The following is a 24,062-nucleotide window of genomic DNA, read 5'->3' on the forward strand; positions in this document are numbered from 1 at the left end:
GAGTGAGAGCTGCTGGGGGTCTATTGTATAGTGGACTCCTGAGTGACATTGGGGAACAAGGGGTTAAGGAGGAGAGGGGAGGATTCCCTGGGTTCAGAAAAGAAGAGTCCCATGTGCCCCTAGGAGAGCACAAGCAAACTCAGTAAACCTGTCTGGATCACAAACCATAGAGGAGAGGTACAACCCCAACTAGAGAATATAGAAGACAAAAGACTTATAGAGGATATGAAGAATAAAGGTCCTAAGGCAGCAGGGCTCAAAGGGTCTCAACCAGGCACGATAAAGAAATTTACATCATATGAAAACATTACGCCAGAAAGGGCCCAAGGCGCAAGCGCTAAAGGGGAAATGGACACTAACTTAGGAAACAGTCCGAGACTATCACTGGGTATGAACAGCAGTTGTAGCCAACAAATAGCGGATGGCTTGGGAAAAAAAGAACTTGATGGTGAACTACAAGTACCGAAGATAGAAATGTTTCAAAGTTTGGAGAAAACGATAAAACATGAAATGACAGCTATTCGAAACGATTTAGGGCATCTGCTAACAAGAATGGAAGAAACACAGGAGAAAGTTAAAACCCAGGCCCAAACTATAGATAATCTAAGGAAAAAAATAACCCATTTGGAGAAAACCCAGAAAAAATTGTCCTATAGGATGGAAATTCAAGAAAATAAAGAAAGAAGGTCTAACCTTAGGGTACGAAGAATTCCAGAGTCTGCAAAAGGGGAAACATTATATGAACTAGTTAAAAAAATCTTAAACTCCATAAGAGACAGACCTGAAACAGAAGTGATTGAACTGGATGGAGTGTTCAGAACAGGAAAGTTCAAACAAGATACTGAGAGGGAAAGACCGAGAGATATAGTTGTCCAGCTCCAGAAATTTGGGGTCAAAAATGAGATTTGGAAGAAGATCAAGGGAAGACCGTTAATTAAGTATGGAGATTTGACTATTCAAATTTTTGCGGATTTAACATCAGAGACTCTATGGAGAAGGAGATCCCTGAGACCCCTGTTAGGGCAAATGAGAAAACAGAACGTCCAATATAGATGGGGTACTTCAGTATCTCTAATCGGCTGGGAGGGGTTGTGGGGCTAATATTCTGCAAGCCATTCGGGCCTAATAGGAGGAGACGAATTAGAAGAGAGATAGACAAAATCAAGAAGGATGGAAGAAATACAGTTTATAACATATAATGTGAATGGGTTGAATTGTCCTGGGAAAAGATTTAAGTTGTTTAAAGAGCTACATCACAGGGCAACGTCAGTGGTATTTTTGCAGGAGACACATTTTGAGATAGAATCAAATGTGAAACTAAAATCCAAATATTATCCAACATGGTTCTACGCTGACTCTCCAATTAAAAGAGCAAAGGGGGTGGCAATAGGATTGGCAAAGAATATGAGATTTGAGTTGGAAGATAGAAGGACTGACCCGGAAGGGAGATTCCTGTTCTTGAAAGGTAAACTACAGGGAATTGAATGTACACTAGCCAATATATATTGCCCCAACAAGAAACCTGAGATCTTTCTGAAGGGTTTGCTTAAAAAATTGATAGACTTTAAAAAAGGGCGTTTGATAATAGCAGGAGACTTAAATCTTTGTATGGACCCACAAAAGGATGCAACCTTCCTTGTGCAGAGAGAAGGGGGTAGGTCCCTGAGAGCTTTGAAGAAGGTGATCCACGAGTACCAACTGGTGGACACATGGAGAATGATGCATATGAAAGACAGAGACTATACCTTCTTCTCTAATGCACACGAGATATACTCAAGACTGGATTACATTCTAATAGATCATCAACTCATTGAAATGCTGGTTAAAATAGAAATAGAGACAAGAACTTTTTCGGACCATGCCCCAGTCGTAATGAAAATGGGATGGGGAAAAAGGTGGACGGGAGGCTTAGGATGGAGGTTAAATGAGGCCCTTCTCTTGGATGAGGATATTGTGCAGAAGATCAGGGAAGAGATTAAGGTATATTTCAAGGAGAATGAGACAGAGGAAGTATCGACAGCTACAGTATGGGAAAGTCATAAGGTATATATAAGGGGAATCTTGATTGCGATGGGAGCAAGGAAGAAAAAAGAAAGGAGAGAGTTAGTGGACTCTTAAAGGAAATCCTGGATTTGGAGCAGATACATAAGAAGAAAATAACAATAGAAACAAGACAGAAGTTAAGGGATAAAAAAGACGAATTAGAGAGAATGATGGAAGAGGAGAGGAGAAGAGTATATAACAAAGTATTAAGTGAAAGATATAGATCGGGTGATAGACCAGGAAAATACTTAATGAGAGCCCTGAATAAAAAGAAAAACAGGAATTATATAGAAAAGATAAAAAGCCCTAAGGGGGAGTTGGTCCACTCAACTAAAGAAATCATTAAAGTATTCACGGAGTATTATAGAAAGTTGTATAACATCAGCCACCAAGGTTCACCAAAAGAAATTAGAGAAGGTATTAACGAAAAAAGGATTATATATTTAAAAAATGCGGGATTGCCAAAGCTCAGTGAAACACAATTGAACTCCTTGGATGTAGAAATTTCCCAGGAAGAAATAGAAGCAGCATTAAGAAGTACAGGGGGAGGGAAAAGCCCAGGCCCGGATGGTTATACAGTTAAGTATTATAAAAAATTCTGTGAAGTACTGTTACCAAAGTTAAAGAAATATATGAATGACTTGGGAGGTGGGATGGAGGGGAGGAGGGAATTGGAGAGAGAATGCGTGAGTGGATAGGTAAATTATATAGGGAGCCCACCGCAATCATCACGGTAAATGGGGAGAGGTCGGAGTCCATTGGGATGTCCAATGGAACAAGGCAGGGATGTCCATTGTCCCCCTTGCTGTATGTATTGACATTGGAACCCCTGCTATCAATAATAAGGAATAGTGGAGCGGTAAAGGGAATACAGATAGAAAATATAGAACATAAAGTAGCGGCCTTTGCGGATGACCTACTGTTTTATGTAGGCAACCCCCGAATAACAATACCAAGTATAAAGAAGATCCTGAAGGAATACGGTGAACTATCAAATCTAAAAATTAACCCAACAAAAACAGAGATTCTGAACATTAATATACCAAAGAGCAAAAAAGAAAAGCTACAAAAAGAATTCCCCTTTATTTGGAGAGAAAAAGATATAAAATACCTAGGAATAAAACTTGCTACCTCATATAAACAACTGTATAGACTAAACTATATTTCTCTGATAAATGAGATTAAGGACGAACTAAAAAGATTAGAAGGAGGAAATCCATCATGGTTAGGACGTATAAACCTAATTAAAATGGTAATTATACCCAAAATACTCTATAGATTTCAAATGATCCCAATCAAACTCCCAGAGGCGTTTTTTAAGATAATGAGAAAAATGTTAACAAGATATATATGGAGGAATAAAAAAACAAGAATATCATATGAAACACTAAGTAGGACTAAAGAGAAAGGGGGGATGGGACTACCTGATGTCAAGAGATACTACAAAGCAGTAATGTTAGCAAGAATTTATGATTGGACTTTTAACCATAAGGGGAAAAGTTGGGTAAAAATAGAAAATGAACTGAGTGGAATTAATCTGAGTAAGATGATATGGGTTCCAGCACAATATAGAAGAATTAAAGAAAGCACAAGCACTTACACCATAAATGTTTTAAGGATATGGGATAATTTACATAAACACATGAAATGGGAATTCAACTCTGTATTAATGCCTCTTGCAAACACAGAGTTTTTCCCTCCAGGAAAAGATGAGATATCAGGGAGATGGTTTAAAAAGGAAGATATCCAATTGAGAGACGTATTGGTAGAGGGGGAATTGAGAACATTTAAAGAATTAAAAGAGATGGGAGGAGATATGTTTACTAGAATTGATGAGTGGAAATACCACCAACTAAAATGTTTTATTGGAACTCTCCCAAAACCCTTGAGATTAAAAAAGGAGTGGAATATGTTTGAAAGGCTATTAGAAACACGTAGAGATGGGAAACACGGTGTTACAAAAATGTATAGAATACTCACAGAACTAGACACAGACACAAAGTTAATCTTTATAACAAATTGGGAAAGAGATATGGAGGTGGTGATAGATGAAGATCAACAAAATAAGATATTTAGATTAGTTCACGAGAGTGTTAGTATGAGAGACGTTGAGATTAACTATAAATGTTTGACACAATGGCATATCACACCGAGCACTGAGCACAGGATGAGGGGGGAGAATTCAAAAATGTGTTGGAGAGGATGTGGGGAAGAGGGTACGGTGTTCCACTTATGGTGGCAATGTCCAAAAATTCAGGTTTTCTGGAAGACAATAGTCAAATTAATTGAAATAATAACTGGAAATGACATAGGATTAGACCCAACCATGTGTCTCCTACATAATGTTGAGACAGCAGTAAATAAATATAAAGAATCAGGTGTATGGTACTACTTAAGTGCTGCAAAAGGGTTGATTCCCAAGTTTTGGTGGAAGACAGAAGTGCCGAAGGAGGAGGATTGGATCAATAGGGTAAACAAGATTAGCAGAATGGAAAAATCTTACCATATTCAGGAAGATAGTTTGAAATTATACTATTCGCGATGGGAAAAATGGGAAAAATCAGGATTGAAAGAGAAATATAGAAAACTCTAAACTAGGAAGTTATTTGAAGTTATTGGGCCTAGAGAGATTGGAGAGCTTGCTGTGGGGAGGGAGGGAGGAAGGGGGGAAAAGGTGGCTTGGGAGGGAAGGGGAAGAAAAGAGGTAAATAGAAGGGACAAAGTAGAAATATATTGATTATTTATATGTATTGTGTCTCTTTTTATGGAATTTTTGTAATAATATGAAAAATTAATAAATATTTAAATTTAAAAAAAAATATATCAAAACAGAACTATTACCTGAAGGGATACTGTTCCCATCCATTGGCTTGTATTGACACTAAAAGAAGCTTGACCGTTGTTGTCTGTCATCAAGGTTTCATTGATTAACTTTTTATAACTTGTTAGATAAACCTTAATGCCTGGGATAGGGTCATCATTAGCATCCACCACTTTGACCTGAAAGAAGACATAATAATTAGAGGTGAGCGAATCGAACTCGGCGAAGTGGAATTCGTTTAGAATATTAGGAAAATTTCGATTCGCGACGAATCCGAAAATTAGCAGACTTCGGATGCGCGAATCAAAATTTTTCCTAAAGTGGCGGCGACATGTGCGGCAACGGAAGTCTGGGAAGGCGCGCAGACAAGGCGCGCTGACCCATAATGCATTCATTCATGACATGTGATCGCATTAGCCAATCAGCAGCCAGCCAGCCAGCACTGTGTAATGGTCGAGCTATAAATGGCGGCCATTTTAGAATTCTCCATTTGCCTCCAGTCATTCAAGAGAGGCAGAGCTGTCTGTATTGAGGGAGAGAGTTAGGGACACAGAAACGTTACTTAGGGCCAGAGAAACGTTACTTAGGGCCAGAGAAACGTTACTTAGGGACACAGAAACGTTACTTAGGGCCAGAGAAACATTACTTAGGGCCACAGAAACGTTACTTAGGGCCACAGAAACGTTACTTAGGGCCACAGAATCGTTACTTAGGGACACAGAAACGTTACTTAGGGACACAGAAACGTTACTTAGGGCCACAGAAACGTTACTTAGGGCCAGAGAATCGTTACTTAGGGCCACAGAAACGTTACTTAGGGCCACAGAATCGTTACTTAGGGCCACAGAAACGTTACTTAGGGCCACAGAAACGTTACTTAGGGCCACAGAATCGTTACTTAGGGCCACAGAAACGTTACTTAGGGCCACAGAAACGTTACTTAGGGCCACAGAATCGTTACTTAGGGCCACAGAAACGTTACTTAGGGCCACAGAAACGTTACTTAGGGCCACAGAATCGTTACTTAGGGACACAGAACCGTTACTTAGGGCCACAGAAACGTTACTTAGGGACACAGAATTGTTACTCAGGGACAGACACAGAATTGTTACTGAGGGACACAGAATTGTTACTGAGGGACACAGAATTGTTACTCAGGGACAAACACAGAATTGTTACTCAGGGACAGACACAGAATTGTTACTCAGGGACAGACACAGAATTGTTACTCAGGGACAGACACAGAATTGTTACTGAGGGACACAGAATTGTTACTCAGGGACAGACACAGAATTGTTACTCAGGGACAGACACAGAATTGTTACTCAGGGACAGACACAGAATTGTTACTGAGGGACACAGAATTGTTACTGAGGGACACAGAATTGTTACTGAGGGACACAGAATTGTTACTCAGGGACAGACACAGAATTGTTACTCAGGGACAGACACAGAATTGTTACTGAGGGACACAAAATTGTTACTGAGGGACACAGAATTGTTACTGAGGGACACAGAATTGTTACTCAGGGACATACACAGAATTGTTACTCAGGGACAGACACAGAATTGTTACTCAGGGAAAGACACAGAATTGTTACTCAGGGAAAGACACAGAATTGTTACTCAGGGACAGACACAGAATTGTTACTCAGGGACAGACACAGAATTCTTACTGAGGGACACAGAATTCTTACTGAGGGACACAGAATTGTTACTGAGGGACACAGAATTGTTACTGAGGGACACAGAATTGTTACTCAGGGACAGACACAGAATTGTTACTGAGGGACACAGAATTGTTACTGAGGGACACAGAATTGTTACTCAGGGACATACACAGAATTGTTACTCAGGGACAGACACAGAATTGTTACTCAGGGACAGACACAGAATTGTTACTCAGGGACAGACACAGAATTGTTACTCAGGGACAGACACAGAATTGTTACTGAGGGACACAGAATTGTTACTGAGGGACACAGAATTGTTACTGAGGTACACAGAATTGTTACTCAGGGACACAGAATTGTTACTCAGGGACAGACACAGAATTGTTACTCAGAGACAGACACAGAATTGTTACTGAGGGACACAGAATTGTTACTGAGGGACACAGAATTGTTACTGAGGGACACAGAATTGTTACTCAGGGACACAGAATTGTTACTGAGGGACACAGAATTGTTACTCAGGGACACAGAATTGTTACTCAGGGACACAGAATTGTTACTCAGGGACACAGAATTGTTACTGAGGGACACAGAATTGTTACTCAGGGACACAGAATTGTTACTCAGGGACATAGAATTGTTACTCAGGGACAGACACAGAATTGTTACTGAGGGACACAGAATTGTTACTGAGGGACACAGAATTGTTACTGAGGGACAGACACAGAATTGTTACTGAGGGACACAGAATTGTTACTGAGGGACACAGAATTGTTACTCAGGGACACAGAATTCTTACTGAGGGACACAGAATTGTTACTCAGGGACACAGAATTGTTACTCAGGGACAGACACAGAATTGTTACTGAGGGACACAGAATTGTTACTGAGGGACACAGAAATGTTACTGAGGGACACAGAATTGTTACTCAGGGACAGACACAGAATTGTTACTCAGGGACAGACACAGAATTGTTACTGAGGGACACAGAATTGTTACTGAGGGACACAGAATTGTTACTGAGGGACACAGAAGTGTTACTGAGGGACACAGAATTGTTACTCAGGGACAGACACAGAATTGTTACTCAGGGACACAGAATTGTTACTCAGGGACACATAATCGTTGAATTAAAGAGTATGTCAGACAACATGCAGAGGAGTGGCAGAGGAGGCAATGTTTTAGGAGTGAGCAGACGTGGCAGCAGAGGAAGGGGTCGAGGCAGCACTAGTCGCAGCCAGAGGCAATTGCTCCCGGTGTCATCCAGCGGTCGTGTCTCCACCGACAACCCTGCCGTCATCGATTGGTTGGCTCGGTCGTCTTCCTCTTCCCAGGTCACCTCTGACACCTACAGCCAACGGTCGGTGGGTACGTCAGACACAACCGTTAGTTGGCATGGCCCGGGAGCAAGCCCACTGAAATCACGTGTCCTCTACCTGCCCCTGTCCTTTGGTGTTCCCTCACCAAGCGAAGTATCGCATGCTGTGGGCTCAGTACCACTGTACAGTGAGGAAGAGCTAACAGAGGGCGGTCAGGAACGGGGGGAGACATCCGCCTCTTCAGCAGCCAGGCGAAGAAGTAGTGGCGAGGAGAGTGGCTCGGTAGCCGGTCTAGAGACAGGTCTGTCTCCTGACCCACACGCAGCCGAGGGGGCTAGTAGTGAGGCGGAGACCCTAATTGATGATGATGAGGCTGATCGCACTTGGCAGCCTCGTCGTCATCAGGCTATTGCTTCCGCATCATTAGGAGAAGAGGGTGGCAGCTTGGCAGCGAGCAAAACAGTCGGTGGGTTGCCCAGGAGTCAGCAGGGTCGCAGCAGTGTCAGTGGAGGCAAACGGCCACGGAGTAGAGCACCAGCTCCACTGCAGCCTACCACCACGGCCAGTAGTGGTGCCGGTGTGCACGGAGGAAGTAGCAGTCAGCCAGTGAGGAGTAGCGGGGGCAAAGTTTCCTACTCGGCGGTGTGGCAATTTTTCGTCAAGCCGCCCGAGGAAGTAAACGTAGCCGTATGTCGACTATGTGGCCAGAAAGTCAAGCGTGGCCAGGGGGCCCATGTTGGGACTACAGCGTTGCGGCAGCATATGCACCGTCGCCATTTGGTGGCCTGGGAAAACCGTGATAAAGATACGGCGGTTCTGCCTGCCCCAGCCCCCGCTCCATCACCCGCTCCGTTACTTGCTCCGTCACCGGACGTCAATCGCCCTGTATCAGCCAGTCAAGGCTTCAACACCTCTGCTGAGGGGAGTTGTCGCTCGTTGGCATCTTCCGCTCGTTCAGATACTCCTTCTCCTGCTACTCCTCTTCACGGATTCCGTCAGCAGTCTTTCTTGGAATCCGTTTCCAAGAGACAACAGTTTGCGAGCACGCACCCGACGGTGCAAAAGCTGAACGTCCTCCTGTCCAAGTTGCTGGTGCTGCAGTCCCTCCCGTTCCAAGTGGTGGACTCAGCACCTTTCCGAGAAATGATGGCTTGTGCCGTGCCGCGGTGGAGAGTGCCAAGCCGGCATTTCTTCGCCAAAAAGGCAGTGCCAGCCCTGCATTCACATGTAGAAGAGATGGTGGGCCAGTCTTTGAGCATGTCGGTCTCTGCCAAAGTGCACGGCAGCGCCGACGTGTGGAGCTGTAACTACGGTCAGGGACAGTACATGTCATTTACGGCCCACTGGGTGAACGTGGTGCCGGCACAGCCGCACCAGCAACTTGGACAGGTCACGCCGTTTTTGCCTCCACGTTTGCACGTCCTTGGTCCACAAAAGATGTCCGCCTCTACCACCTCTTCTTCCGCCGTGTCCTCAGCCGCTACCCCTGTGCCAAGTCCCATTACCCGACCGGCATATCACATGTGCAGGGCGCAACGGTGTCACGCTGTGCTGCACCTGGTATGCCTTGGCGAACGTAGTCACACAGGGGAGGAACTTCTGAGTGTAATGAACAGAGAAATCGACAGATGGCTGTCTCCGCGCAAACTGAAAATCGGAACCATGTTGACCGACAACGGAAAGAACATGGTGTCTGCTCTGCGTCAAGGAAGGTTGTGCCATGCGCCATGCATGGCTCACGTGTTCAATCTGGTTGTCAAGCGGTTCCTAAAATCCACCATCCCACTGCAAGACATCCTTAAAATGTCACGTAAACTTTGCATGCATTTCAGCCATTCCTACACCGCAAAGCACACCCTCCTTGAGCTGCAGCGGCAGAACGGAATTCCACAGCATCGCCTGATCTGCGACGTTGCAACAAGGTGGAATTCAACCCTACACATGTTAGACCGCCTTTACGAACAGCGAAAGGCCATCACCGATTTCCTGATGTTACAAGCGGATAAAGGTACTCCCCTGTGTAACTTCGATGTAAGCCATTGGCAGCTCATGCGTGACACCTGCCGCTTGCTCAGGCCCTTTGAGGAGGCCACGCTATTCGTGAGTCGGCAGGACTATGGGATGAACGACGTCATTCCTCTGTTGCACGTCCTGGAACAAATGCTGTTAACAATGGCTGGTCAGGGTGCGGTAGACGTGGCGCACAGATCTCAACGCCACATGACCCCTGTGGGGACAGGACAGGAAGAAGAGGAGGAGGTAGAGGAGGACATTTGTGCTCAGGAATTATTGAGTGAAATGGGTGGTTTTTCCACTCAGCGGACAGGAGTGGAGGAGCAGGAGCATCTGGTAGAGGAGGAGGAGGAGGAGACAGAGGACCCAGACGCACCGTGGCAGTATGTGTAGATGGAGGCAGGGAGTCCCTCGCATTCCTTGGCACAAATGGCCCATAGCATGCTCGGTTGCTTGCGTAGCGACAGCCGAATAATAACCATCGGACAGAGGGATGGCTTTTGGCTGTCCACCTTGTTGGACCCTCGCTACAGTTCAAAAATGGTGGCCTTTTTCACACCTGCTGAGAGGGAGGCCAAAATAACGTACTATAAAAAACACCTATGTAGTCAGTTGGTCTCTGCCTTTGTGCGCCAACGTCCATCCTCAGACACTGTGGGCCCTGTGCGCTCGCGTTCCGCTGCCATGGCAGCAGGGGAGGGGTGGGGTGGTAGGAGCAGTGGCAGCTCCACCAGCAGCGGCTGCCTCAGTCTGCAGTCGATGATGAGTAGCTTTCTTCACCAGCGCAGTGAGGAAACTACTAACCAGCCGCAGCAGCAGCAGCAGCAGCAGCAGCAGCATCAGGTGGACCTGGAGCAGGACCTCAAACAACAGGCTTGGGCCTACTTGGACAGCACCCTGCCAACCGAGGTAGACAATCCCCTTGACTACTGGGCAACGAAACTTGACCTTTGGCCCCAACTAGTTGAATTTGCCCTTGAAAGGCTGTCATGCCCGGCCAGTAGCGTGGCATCGGAGCGCGTGTTTAGTGCGGCAGGAGGTATTGTAACTCCGCGGAGGACACGACTGTCCACCCAAAGTTTGGAGAGACTCACGTTTGTGAAAATGAATCAGGCGTGGATTAGTCTGGATTTCAAACCACCAGTTCCTGACACAACTGACTAAATCCGCCATGAATCATGTCCCAAACATGTGCCACTTTCAGGTCTCCTCACACTGCTGGTGTGTTCCATTTTTTGTCATAGGGTGCTGGCAGATTACGGGCCTCCCATTGCTGCTGCCAGGCCCGTAATCTGCCATGGGCCCCTGTACCGCCTCCTCATGCTGCTGCCAGGTCCAGAGTCTCTCATGGGTCCCTGTACGGCCTCCCATTGCTGCTTTCTCCATCGCCACACTCTGCCATGTGCCACTTTCAGGTCTCCTCACACTGCTGGTGTGTTCCATTTTTTGTCATAGGGTGCTGGCAGATTACGGGCCTCCCATTGCTGCTGCCAGGCCCGTAATCTGCCATGGGCCCCCGTACCGCCTCCTCATGCTGCTGCCAGGTCCAGAGTCTCTCATGGGTCCCTGTACGGCCTCCCATTGCTGCTGTCTCCATCGCCACACTCTGCCATGTGCCACTTTCAGGTCTCCTCACACTGCTGGTGTGTTACATTTTTTGTCATAGGGTGCTGGCAGATTACGGGCCTCCCATTGCTGCTGCCAGGCCCGTAATCTGTCATGGGCCCCCGTACCGCCTCCTCATGCTGCTGCCAGGTCCAGAGTCTCTCATGGGTCCCTGTACGGCCTCCCATTGCTGCTGTCTCCATCGCCACACTCTGCCATGTGCCACTTTCAGGTCTCCTCACACTGCTGGTGTGTTACATTTTTTGTCATAGGGTGTTGGCAGATTACGGGCCTCACATTGCTGCTGCCAGGCCCGTAATCTGCCATGGGCCCCAGTACCGCCTCCTCATGCTGCTGCCAGGTCCAGAGTGTCTCATGGGTCCCTGTACGGCCTCCCATTGCTGCTGTCTCTATCGCCACACTCTGCCATGTGCCACTTTCAGGTCTCCTCACCCTGCTGGTGTGTTCCATTTTTTGTCATAGGGTGCTGGCAGATTACGGGCCTCCCATTGCTGCTGCCAGGCCCGTAATCTGCCATGGGCCCCAGTACCGCCTCCTCATGCTGCTGCCAGGTCCAGAGTGTCTCATGGGTCCCTGTACGGCCTCCCATTGCTGCTGTCTCCATCGCCACACTCTGCCATGTGCCACTTTCAGGTCTCCTCACACTGCTGGTGTGTTACATTTTTTATCATAGGGTGCTGGCAGATTACGGGCCTCCCATTGCTGCTGCCAGGCCCGTAATCTGCCATGGGCCCCTGTACCGCCTCCTCATGCTGCTGCCAGGTCCAGAGTCTCTCATGGGTCCCTGTACGGCCTCCCATTGCTGCTGTCTCCATCGCCACACTCTGCCATGTGCCACTTTCAGGTCTCCTCACACTGCTGGTGTGTTCCATTTTTTGTCATAGGGTGCTGGCAGATTACGGGCCTCCCATTGCTGCTGCCAGGCCCGTAATCTGCCATGGGCCCCCGTACCGCCTCCTCATGCTACTGCCAGGTCCAGAGTATCTCATGGGTCCCTGTACGGCCTCCCATTGCTGCTGTCTCCAACGCCACACTCTGCCATGTGCCACTTTCAGGTCTCCTCACACTGCTGGTGTGTTAAATTTTTTGTCATAGGGTGCTGGCAGATTACGGGCCTCCCATTGCTGCTGCCAGGCCCGTAATCTGCCATGGGCCCCTGTACCGCCTCCTCATGCTGCTGCCAGGTCCAGAGTCTCTCATGGGTCCCTGTACGGCCTCCCATTGCTGCTGTCTCCATCGCCACACTCTGCCATGTGCCACTTTCAGGTCTCCTCACACTGCTGGTGTGTTCCATTTTTTGTCATAGGGTGCTGGCAGATTACGGGCCTCCCATTGCTGCTGCCAGGCCCGTAATCTGCCATGGGCCCCTGTACCGCCTCCTCATGCTGCTGCCAGGTCCAGAGTCTCTCATGGGTCCCTGTACGGCCTCCCATTGCTGCTGTCTTCATCGCCACACTCTGCCATGTGCCACTTTCAGGTCTCCTCACACTGCTGGTGTGTTACATTTTTTGTCATAGGGTGCTGGCAGATTACGGGCCTCCCATTGCTGCTGCCAGGCCCGTAATCTGCCATGGGCCCCCGTACCGCCTCCTCATGCTGCTGCCAGGTCCAGAGTCTCTCATGGGTCCCTGTACGGCCTCCCATTGCTGCTGTCTCCATCGCCACACTCTGCCATGTGCCACTTTCAGGTCTCCTCACACTGCTGGTGTGTTACATTTTTTGTCATAGGGTGCTGGCAGATTACGGGCCTCCCATTGCTGCTGCCAGGCCCGTAATCTGCCATGGGCCCCAGTACCGCCTCCTCATGCTGCTGCCAGGTCCATAGTGTCTCATGGGTCCCTGTACGGCCTCCCATTGCTGCTGTCTCTATCGCCACATTCTCCCATGTGCCACTTTCAGGTCTCCTCACACTGCTGGTGTGTTCCATTTTTTGTCATAGGGTGCTGGCAGATTACGGGCCTCCCATTGCTGCTGCCAGGCCCGTAATCTGCCATGGGCCCCTGTACGGCCTCCTCATGCTGCTGCCAGGTCCAGAGTCTCTCATGGGTCCCTGTACGGCCTCCCATTGCTGCTGTCTTCATCGCCACACTCTGCCATGTGCCACTTTCAGGTCTCCTCACACTGCTGGTGTGTTACATTTTTTGTCATAGGGTGCTGGCAGATTACGGGCCTCCCATTGCTGCTGCCAGGCCCGTAATCTGCCATGGGCCCCCGTACCACCTCCTCATGCTGCTGCCAGGTCCAGAGTCTCTCATGGGTCCCTGTACGGCCTCCCATTGCTGCTGTCTCCATCGCCACACTCTGCCATGTGCCACTTTCAGGTCTCCTCACACTGCTGGTGTGTTACATTTTTTGTCATAGGGTGCTGGCAGATTACGGGCCTCCCATTGCTGCTGCCAGGCCCGTAATCTGCCATGGGCCCCAGTACCGCCTCCTCATGCTGCTGCCAGGTCCATAGTGTCTCATGGGTCCCTGTACGGCCTCCCATTGCTGCTGTCTCTATCGCCACATTCTCCCATGTGCCACTTTCAGGTCTCCTCACACTGCTGGTGTGTTACATTTTTTGTCATAGGGTGCTGGCAGATTACGGGCCTCCCATTGCTGCTGCCAGGCCCGTAATCTGCCATGGGCCCCAGTACCGCCTCCTCATGCTGCTGCCAGGTCCAGAGTCTCTCATGGGTCCCTGTACGGCCTCCCATTGCTGCTGTCTCCATCGCCACACTCTGCCATGTGCCACTTTCAGGTCTCCTCACACTGCTGGTGTGTTACATTTTTTGTCATAGGGTGCTGGCAGATTACGGGCCTCCCATTGCTGCTGCCAGGCCCGTAATCTGCCATGGGCCCCTGTGCCGCCTCCTCATGCTGCTGCCAGGTCCAGAGTCTCTCATGGGTCCCTGTACGGCCTCCCATTGCTGCTGTCTCCATCGCCACACTCTGCCATGTGCCACTTTCAGGTCTCCTCACACTGCTGGTGTGTTCCATTTTTTGTCATAGGGTGCTGGCAGATTACGGGCCTCCCATTGCTGCTGCCAGGCCCGTAATCTGCCATGGGCCCCTGTACCGCCTCCTCATGCTGCTGCCAGGTCCAGAGTCTCTCATGGGTCCCTGTACGGCCTCCCATTGCTGCTGTCTTCATCGCCACACTCTGCCATGTGCCACTTTCAGGTCTCCTCACACTGCTGGTGTGTTACATTTTTTGTCATAGGGTGCTGGCAGATTACGGGCCTCCCATTGCTGCTGCCAGGCCCGTAATCTGCCATGGGCCCCCGTACCGCCTCCTCATGCTGCTGCCAGGTCCAGAGTCTCTCATGGGTCCCTGTACGGCCTCCCATTGCTGCTGTCTCCATCGCCACACTCTGCCATGTGCCACTTTCAGGTCTCCTCACACTGCTGGTGTGTTACATTTTTTGTCATAGGGTGCTGGCAGATTACGGGCCTCCCATTGCTGCTGCCAGGCCCGTAATCTGCCATGGGCCCCAGTACCGCCTCCTCATGCTGCTGCCAGGTCCAGAGTCTCTCATGGGTCCCTGTACGGCCTCCCATTGCTGCTGTCTCCATCGCCACACTCTGCCATGTGCCACTTTCAGGTCTCCTCACACTGCTGGTGTGTTACATTTTTTGTCATAGGGTGCTGGCAGATTACGGGCCTCCCATTGCTGCTGCCAGGCCCGTAATCTGCCATGGGCCCCTGTGCCGCCTCCTCATGCTGCTGCCAGGTCCAGAGTCTCTCATGGGTCCCTGTACGGCCTCCCATTGCTGCTGTCTCCATCGCCACACTCTGCCATGTGCCACTTTCAGGTCTCCTCACACTGCTGGTGTGTTACATTTTTTGTCATAGGGTGCTGGCAGATTACGGGCCTCCCATTGCTGCTGCCAGGCCCGTAATCTGCCATGGGCCCCTGTACCGCCTCCTCATGCTGCTGCCAGGTCCAGAGTCTCTCATGGGTCCCTGTACGGCCTCCCATTGCTGCTGTCTCCATCGCCACACTCTGCCATGTGCCACTTTCAGGTCTCCTCACACTGCTGGTGTGTTACATATTTTGTCATAGGGTGCTGGCAGATTACGGGCCTCCCATTGCTGCTGCCAGGCCCGTAATCTGCCATGGGCCCCAGTACCGCCTCCTCATGCTGCTGCCAGGTCCAGAGTGTCTCATGGGTCCCTGTACGGCCTCCCATTGCTGCTGTCTCTATCGCCACATTCTGCCATGTGCCACTTTCAGGTCTCCTCACCCTGCTGGTGTGTTACATTTTTTGTCATAGGGTGCTGGCAGATTACGGGCCTCCCATTGCTGCTGCCAGGCCCGTAATCTGCCATGGGCCCCAGTACTGCCTCCTCATGCTGCTGCCAGGTCCAGAGTCTCTCATTGGTCCCTGTACGGCCTCCCATTGCTGCTGTCTCCATCGCCGCACTCTGCCATGTGCCACTTTCAGGTCTCCTCACACTGCTGGTGTGTTCCATTTTTTGTCATAGGGTGCTGGCAGATTACGGGCCTCCCATTGCTGCTGCCAGGCCCGTAATCTGCCATGGGCCCCTGTACCGCCTCCTCATGCTGCTGCCAGGTCCAGAGTCTCTCATGGGTCCCTGTACGGCCTCCCATTGCTGCTGTCTCCATCGCCACACTCTGCCATGTGCCACTTTCAGGTCTCCTCACACTGCTCGTGTGTTCCATTTTTTGTCATAGAGTGCTGGCAGATTACGGGCCTCACATTGCTGCTGCCAGGTCCGTAATCTGCCATGGGCCCCCGTACCGCCTCCTCATGCTGCTGCCAGGTCCAGAGTCTCTCATGGGTCCCTGTACGGCCTCCCATTGCTGCTGTCTCCATCGCCACACTCTGCCATGTGCCACTTTCAGGTCTCCTCACACTGCTGTTGTGTTACATTTTTTGTCATAGGGTGCTGGCAGATTACGGGCCTCCCATTGCTGCTGCCAGGCCCGTAATCTGCCATGGGCCCCTGTACCGCCTCCTCATGCTGCTGCCAGGTCCAGAGTCTCTCATGAGTCCCTGTACGGCCTCCCATTGCTGCTGTCACCATCGCCACACTCTGCCATGTGCCACTTTCAGGTCTCCTCACACTGCTGGTGTGTTACATTTTTTGTCATAGGGTGCTGGCAGATTACGGGCCTCCCATTGCTGCTGCCAGGCCCGTAATCTGCCATGGGCCCCTGTACCGCCTCCTCATGCTGCTGCCAGGTCCAGAGTCTCTCATGGGTCCCTGTACGGCCTCCCATTGCTGCTGTCTCCATCGCCACACTCTGCCATGTGCCACTTTCAGGTCTCCTCACACTGCTGGTGTGTTCCATTTTTTGTCATAGGGTGCTGGCAGATTACGGGCCTCCCATTGCTGCTGCCAGGCCCGTAATCTGCCATGGGCCCCCGTACCGCCTCCTCATGCTACTGCCAGGTCCAGAGTATCTCATGGGTCCCTGTACGGCCTCCCATTGCTGCTGTCTCCAACGCCACACTCTGCCATGTGCCACTTTCAGGTCTCCTCACACTGCTGGTGTGTTAAATTTTTTGTCATAGGGTGCTGGCAGATTACGGGCCTCCCATTGCTGCTGCCAGGCCCGTAATCTGCCATGGGCCCCTGTACCGCCTCCTCATGCTGCTGCCAGGTCCAGAGTCTCTCATGGGTCCCTGTACGGCCTCCCATTGCTGCTGTCTCCATCGCCACACTCTGCCATGTGCCACTTTCAGGTCTCCTCACACTGCTGGTGTGTTCCATTTTTTGTCATAGGGTGCTGGCAGATTACGGGCCTCCCATTGCTGCTGCCAGGCCCGTAATCTGCCATGGGCCCCTGTACCGCCTCCTCATGCTGCTGCCAGGTCCAGAGTCTCTCATGGGTCCCTGTACGGCCTCCCATTGCTGCTGTCTTCATCGCCACACTCTGCCATGTGCCACTTTCAGGTCTCCTCACACTGCTGGTGTGTTACATTTTTTGTCATAGGGTGCTGGCAGATTACGGGCCTCCCATTGCTGCTGCCAGGCCCGTAATCTGCCATGGGCCCCCGTACCGCCTCCTCATGCTGCTGCCAGGTCCAGAGTCTCTCATGGGTCCCTGTACGGCCTCCCATTGCTGCTGTCTCCATCGCCACACTCTGCCATGTGCCACTTTCAGGTCTCCTCACACTGCTGGTGTGTTACATTTTTTGTCATAGGGTGCTGGCAGATTACGGGCCTCCCATTGCTGCTGCCAGGCCCGTAATCTGCCATGGGCCCCAGTACCGCCTCCTCATGCTGCTGCCAGGTCCATAGTGTCTCATGGGTCCCTGTACGGCCTCCCATTGCTGCTGTCTCTATCGCCACATTCTCCCATGTGCCACTTTCAGGTCTCCTCACACTGCTGGTGTGTTCCATTTTTTGTCATAGGGTGCTGGCAGATTACGGGCCTCCCATTGCTGCTGGCAGGCCCGTAATCTGCCATGGGCCCCTGTACGGCCTCCTCATGCTGCTGCCAGGTCCAGAGTCTCTCATGGGTCCCTGTACGGCCTCCCATTGCTGCTGTCTTCATCGCCACACTCTGCCATGTGCCACTTTCAGGTCTCCTCACACTGCTGGTGTGTTACATTTTTTGTCATAGGGTGCTGGCAGATTACGGGCCTCCCATTGCTGCTGCCAGGCCCGTAATCTGCCATGGGCCCCCGTACCACCTCCTCATGCTGCTGCCAGGTCCAGAGTCTCTCATGGGTCCCTGTACGGCCTCCCATTGCTGCTGTCTCCATCGCCACACTCTGCCATGTGCCACTTTCAGGTCTCCTCACACTGCTGGTGTGTTACATTTTTTGTCATAGGGTGCTGGCAGATTACGGGCCTCCCATTGCTGCTGCCAGGCCCGTAATCTGCCATGGGCCCCAGTACCGCCTCCTCATGCTGCTGCCAGGTCCATAGTGTCTCATGGGTCCCTGTACGGCCTCCCATTGCTGCTGTCTCTATCGCCACATTCTCCCATGTGCCACTTTCAGGTCTCCTCACACTGCTGGTGTGTTACATTTTTTGTCATAGGGTGCTGGCAGATTACGGGCCTCCCATTGCTGCTGCCAGGCCCGTAATCTGCCATGGGCCCCAGTACCGCCTCCTCATGCTGCTGCCAGGTCCAGAGTCTCTCATGGGTCCCTGTACGGCCTCCCATTGCTGCTGTCTCCATCGCCACACTCTGCCATGTGCCACTTTCAGGTCTCCTCACACTGCTGGTGTGTTACATTTTTTGTCATAGGGTGCTGGCAGATTACGGGCCTCCCATTGCTGCTGCCAGGCCCGTAATCTGCCATGGGCCCCTGTGCCGCCTCCTCATGCTGCTGCCAGGTCCAGAGTCTCTCATGGGTCCCTGTACGGCCTCCCATTGCTGCTGTCTCCATCGCCACACTCTGCCATGTGCCACTTTCAGGTCTCCTCACACTGCTGGTGTGTTCCATTTTTTGTCATAGGGTGCTGGCAGATTACGGGCCTCCCATTGCTGCTGCCAGGCCCGTAATCTGCCATGGGCCCCTGTACCGCCTCCTCATGCTGCTGCCAGGTCCAGAGTCTCTCATGGGTCCCTGTACGGCCTCCCATTGCTGCTGTCTTCATCGCCACACTCTGCCATGTGCCACTTTCAGGTCTCCTCACACTGCTGGTGTGTTACATTTTTTGTCATAGGGTGCTGGCAGATTACGGGCCTCCCATTGCTGCTGCCAGGCCCGTAATCTGCCATGGGCCCCCGTACCGCCTCCTCATGCTGCTGCCAGGTCCAGAGTCTCTCATGGGTCCCTGTACGGCCTCCCATTGCTGCTGTCTCCATCGCCACACTCTGCCATGTGCCACTTTCAGGTCTCCTCACACTGCTGGTGTGTTACATTTTTTGTCATAGGGTGCTGGCAGATTACGGGCCTCCCATTGCTGCTGCCAGGCCCGTAATCTGCCATGGGCCCCAGTACCGCCTCCTCATGCTGCTGCCAGGTCCAGAGTCTCTCATGGGTCCCTGTACGGCCTCCCATTGCTGCTGTCTCCATCGCCACACTCTGCCATGTGCCACTTTCAGGTCTCCTCACACTGCTGGTGTGTTACATTTTTTGTCATAGGGTGCTGGCAGATTACGGGCCTCCCATTGCTGCTGCCAGGCCCGTAATCTGCCATGGGCCCCTGTGCCGCATCCTCATGCTGCTGCCAGGTCCAGAGTCTCTCATGGGTCCCTGTACGGCCTCCCATTGCTGCTGTCTCCATCGCCACACTCTGCCATGTGCCACTTTCAGGTCTCCTCACACTGCTGGTGTGTTACATTTTTTGTCATAGGGTGCTGGCAGATTACGGGCCTCCCATTGCTGCTGCCAGGCCCGTAATCTGCCATGGGCCCCTGTACCGCCTCCTCATGCTGCTGCCAGGTCCAGAGTCTCTCATGGGTCCCTGTACGGCCTCCCATTGCTGCTGTCTCCATCGCCACACTCTGCCATGTGCCACTTTCAGGTCTCCTCACACTGCTGTTGTGTTACATTTTTTGTCATAGGGTGCTGGCAGATTACGGGCCTCCCATTGCTGCTGCCAGGCCCGTAATCTGCCATGGGCCCCAGTACCGCCTCCTCATGCTGCTGCCAGGTCCAGAGTGTCTCATGGGTCCCTGTACGGCCTCCCATTGCTGCTGTCTCTATCGCCACATTCTGCCATGTGCCACTTTCAGGTCTCCTCACCCTGCTGGTGTGTTACATTTTTTGTCATAGGGTGCTGGCAGATTACGGGCCTCCCATTGCTGCTGCCAGGCCCGTAATCTGCCATGGGCCCCAGTACTGCCTCCTCATGCTGCTGCCAGGTCCAGAGTCTCTCATTGGTCCCTGTACGGCCTCCCATTGCTGCTGTCTCCATCGCCGCACTCTGCCATGTGCCACTTTCAGGTCTCCTCACACTGCTGGTGTGTTACATTTTTTGTCATAGGGTGCTGGCAGATTACGGGCCTCCCATTGCTGCTGCCAGGCCCGTAATCTGCCATGGGCCCCTGTACCGCCTCCTCATGCTGCTGCCAGGTCCAGAGTCTCTCATGGGTCCCTGTACGGCCTCCCATTGCTGCTGTCTCCATCGCCACACTCTGCCATGTGCCACTTTCAGGTCTCCTCACACTGCTCGTGTGTTCCATTTTTTGTCATAGAGTGCTGGCAGATTACGGGCCTCACATTGCTGCTGCCAGGTCCGTAATCTGCCATGGGCCCCCGTACCGCCTCCTCATGCTGCTGCCAGGTCCAGAGTCTCTCATGGGTCCCTGTACGGCCTCCCATTGCTGCTGTCTCCATCGCCACACTCTGCCATGTGCCACTTTCAGGTCTCCTCACACTGCTGTTGTGTTACATTTTTTGTCATAGGGTGCTGGCAGATTACGGGCCTCCCATTGCTGCTGCCAGGCCCGTAATCTGCCATGGGCCCCTGTACCGCCTCCTCATGCTGCTGCCAGGTCCAGAGTCTCTCATGAGTCCCTGTACGGCCTCCCATTGCTGCTGTCACCATCGCCACACTCTGCCATGTGCCACTTTCAGGTCTCCTCACACTGCTGGTGTGTTACATTTTTTGTCATAGGGTGCTGGCAGATTACGGGCCTCCCATTGCTGCTGCCAGGCCCGTAATCTGCCATGGGCCCCTGTACCGCCTCCTCATGCTGCTGCCAGGTCCAGAGTCTCTCATGGGTCCCTGTACGGCCTCCCATTGCTGCTGTCTCCATCGCCACACTCTGCCTTGTGCCACTTTCAGGTCTCCTCACACTGCTGGTGTGTTAAATTTTTTGTCATAGGGTGCTGGCAGATTACGGGCCTCCCATTGCTGCTGCCAGGCCCGTAATCTGCCATGGGCCCCAGTACCGCCTCCTCATGCTGCTGCCAGGTCCAGAGTGTCTCATGGGTCCCTGTACGGCCTCCCATTGCTGCTGTCTCCATCGCCACACTCTGCCATGTGCCACTTTCTGGTCTCCTCACACTGCTGGTGTGTTCCATTTTTTGTCATAGGGTGCTGGCAGATTACGGGCCTCCCATTGCTGCTGCCAGGCCCGTAATCTGCCATGGGCCCCTGTACCGCCTCCTCATGCTGCTGCCAGGTCCAGAGTCTCTCATGGGTCCCTGTACAGCCTCCCATTGCTGCTGTCTCCATCGCCACACTCTGCCATGTGCCACTTTCAGGTCTCCTCACACTGCTGGTGTGTTCCATTTTTTGTCATAGGGTGCTGGCAGATTACGGGCCTCCCATTGCTGCTGCCAGGCCCGTAATCTGCCATGGGCCCCCGTACCGCCTCCTCATGCTGCTGCCAGGTCCAGAGTCTCTCATGGGTCCCTGTACGGCCTCCCATTGCTGCTGTCTCCATCGCCACACTCTGCCATGTGCCACTTTCAGGTCTCCTCACACTACTGGTGTGTTACATTTTTTGTCATAGGGTGCTGGCAGATTACGGGCCTCCCATTGCTGCTGCCAGGCCCGTAATCTGCCATGGGCCCCAGTACCGCCTCCTCATGCTGCTGCCAGGTCCAGAGTCTCTCATGGGTCCCTGTACGGCCTCCCATTGCTGCTGTCTCCATCGCCACACTCTGCCATGTGCCACTTTCAGGTCTCCTCACACTGCTGGTGTGTTACATTTTTTGTAATAGGGTGCTGGCAGATTACGGGCCTCCCATTGCTGCTGCCAGGCCCGTAATCTGCCATGGGCCCCAGTACCGCCTCCTCATGCTGCTGCCAGGTCCAGAGTCTCTCATGGGTCCCTGTACGGCCTCCCATTGCTGCTGTCTCCATCGCCACACTCTGCCATGTGCCACTTTCAGGTCTCCTCACACTGCTGGTGTGTTACATTTTTTGTCATAGGGTGCTGGCAGATTACGGGCCTCCCATTGCTGCTGCCAGGCCCGTAATCTGCCATGGACCCCAGTACCGCCTCCTCATGCTGCTGCCAGGTCCAGATTGTCTCATGGGTCCCTGTACGGCCTCCCATTGCTGCTGTCTCCATCGCCACACTCTGCCATGTGCCACTTTCAGGTCTCCTCACACTGCTGGTGTGTTACATTTTTTGTCATAGGGTGCTGGCAGATTACGGGCCTCCCATTGCTGCTGCCAGGCCCGTAATCTGCCATGGGCCCCTGTACCGCCTCCTCATGCTGCTGCCAGGTCCAGAGTCTCTCATGGGTCCCTGTACGGCCTCCCATTGCTGCTGTCTCCATCGCCACACTCTGCCATGTGCCACTTTCAGGTCTCCTCACACTGCTGGTGTGTTCCATTTTTTGTCATAGGGTGCTGGCAGATTACGGGCCTCCCATTGCTGCTGCCAGGCCCGTAATCTGCCATGGGCCCCTGTACCGCCTCCTCATGCTGCTGCCAGGTCCAGAGTCTCTCATGGGTCCCTGTACGGCCTCCCATTGCTGCTGTCTCCATCGCCACACTCTGCCATGTGCCACTTTCAGGTCTCCTCACACTGCTGGTGTGTTCCATTTTTTGTCATAGGGTGCTGGCAGATTACGGGCCTCCCATTGCTGCTGCCAGGCCCGTAATCTGCCATGGGCCCCTGTACCGCCTCCTCATGCTGCTGCCAGGTCCAGAGTCTCTCATGGGTTCCTGTACAGCCTCCCATTGCTGCTGTCTCCATCGCCACACTCTGCCATGTGCCACTTTCAGGTCTCCTCACACTGCTGGTGTGTTACATTTTTTGTCATAGGGTGCTGGCAGATTACGGGCCTCCCATTGCTGCTGCCAGGCCCGTAATCTGCCATGGGCCTCCGTACCGCCTCCTCATGCTGCTGCCAGGTCCAGAGTCTCTCATGGGTCCCTGTACGGCCTCCCATTGCTGCTGTCTCCATCGCCACACTCTGCCATGTGCCACTTTCAGGTCTCCTCACACTGCTGGTGTGTTACATTTTTTGTCATAGGGTGCTGGCAGATTACGGGCCTCCCATTGCTGCTGCCAGGCCCGTAATCTGCCATGGGCCCCTGTACCGCCTCCTCATGCTGCTGCCAGGTCCAGAGTGTCTCATGGGTCCCTGTACGGCCTCCCATTGCTGCTGTCTCCATCGCCACACTCTGCCATGTGCCACTTTCAGGTCTCCTCACACTGCTGGTGTGTTACATTTTTTGTCATAGGGTGCTGGCAGATTACGGGCCTCCCATTGCTGCTGCCAGGCCCGTAATCTGCCATGGGCCCCAGTACCGCCTCCTCATGCTGCTGCCAGGTCCAGAGTGTCTCATGGGTCCCTGTACGGCCTACCATTGCTGCTGTCTCCATCGCCACACTCTGCCATGTGCCACTTTCAGGTCTCCTCACACTGCTGGTTGGTTCTATTTTTTGTCATAGGGTGCTGGCAGATTACGGGCCTCCCATTGCTGCTGCCAGGCCCGTAATCTGCCATGGGCCCCAGTACCGCCTCCTCATGCTGCTGCCAGGTCCAGAGTCTCTCATGGGTCCCTGTACGGCCTCCCATTGCTGCTGTCTCCATCGCCACACTCTGCCATGTGCCACTTTCAGGTCTCCTCACACTGCTGGTGTGTTACATTTTTTGTCATAGGGTGCTGGCAGATTACGGGCCTCCCATTGCTGCTGCCAGGCCCGTAATTTGCCATGGGCCCCTGTACCGCCTCCTAA

The 24,062-nt window shown here is 52.0% G+C and overlaps 1 protein-coding gene across 1 annotated transcript in view; it reads right to left on the reverse strand.

The window, feature by feature from the left end:
- Positions 1-694: 694 nt before the first annotated feature.
- The window catches only part of LOC149449764 (alpha-2-macroglobulin-like), a 31,133-nt gene continuing 7,765 nt past the window's right edge, over positions 695-24,062 (reverse strand). Inside the window, exons 5-6 of the mRNA XM_089692797.1 lie at positions 4,885-5,043; positions 695-718 (exon numbers count right to left, since the gene is read on the reverse strand). Coding sequence (XP_089548923.1) covers positions 695-718; positions 4,885-5,043 — 183 coding nt within the window. The remainder of the gene's footprint in view (positions 719-4,884; positions 5,044-24,062) is intronic.

The sequence above is a fragment of the Staurois parvus genome, unplaced genomic scaffold (genome assembly GCF_062004578.1).
Source record: "Staurois parvus isolate SC_StPar_1 unplaced genomic scaffold, SC_StPar_1.0 ptg000604l, whole genome shotgun sequence".
Taxonomy (NCBI): Eukaryota; Metazoa; Chordata; class Amphibia; order Anura; family Ranidae; genus Staurois; species Staurois parvus.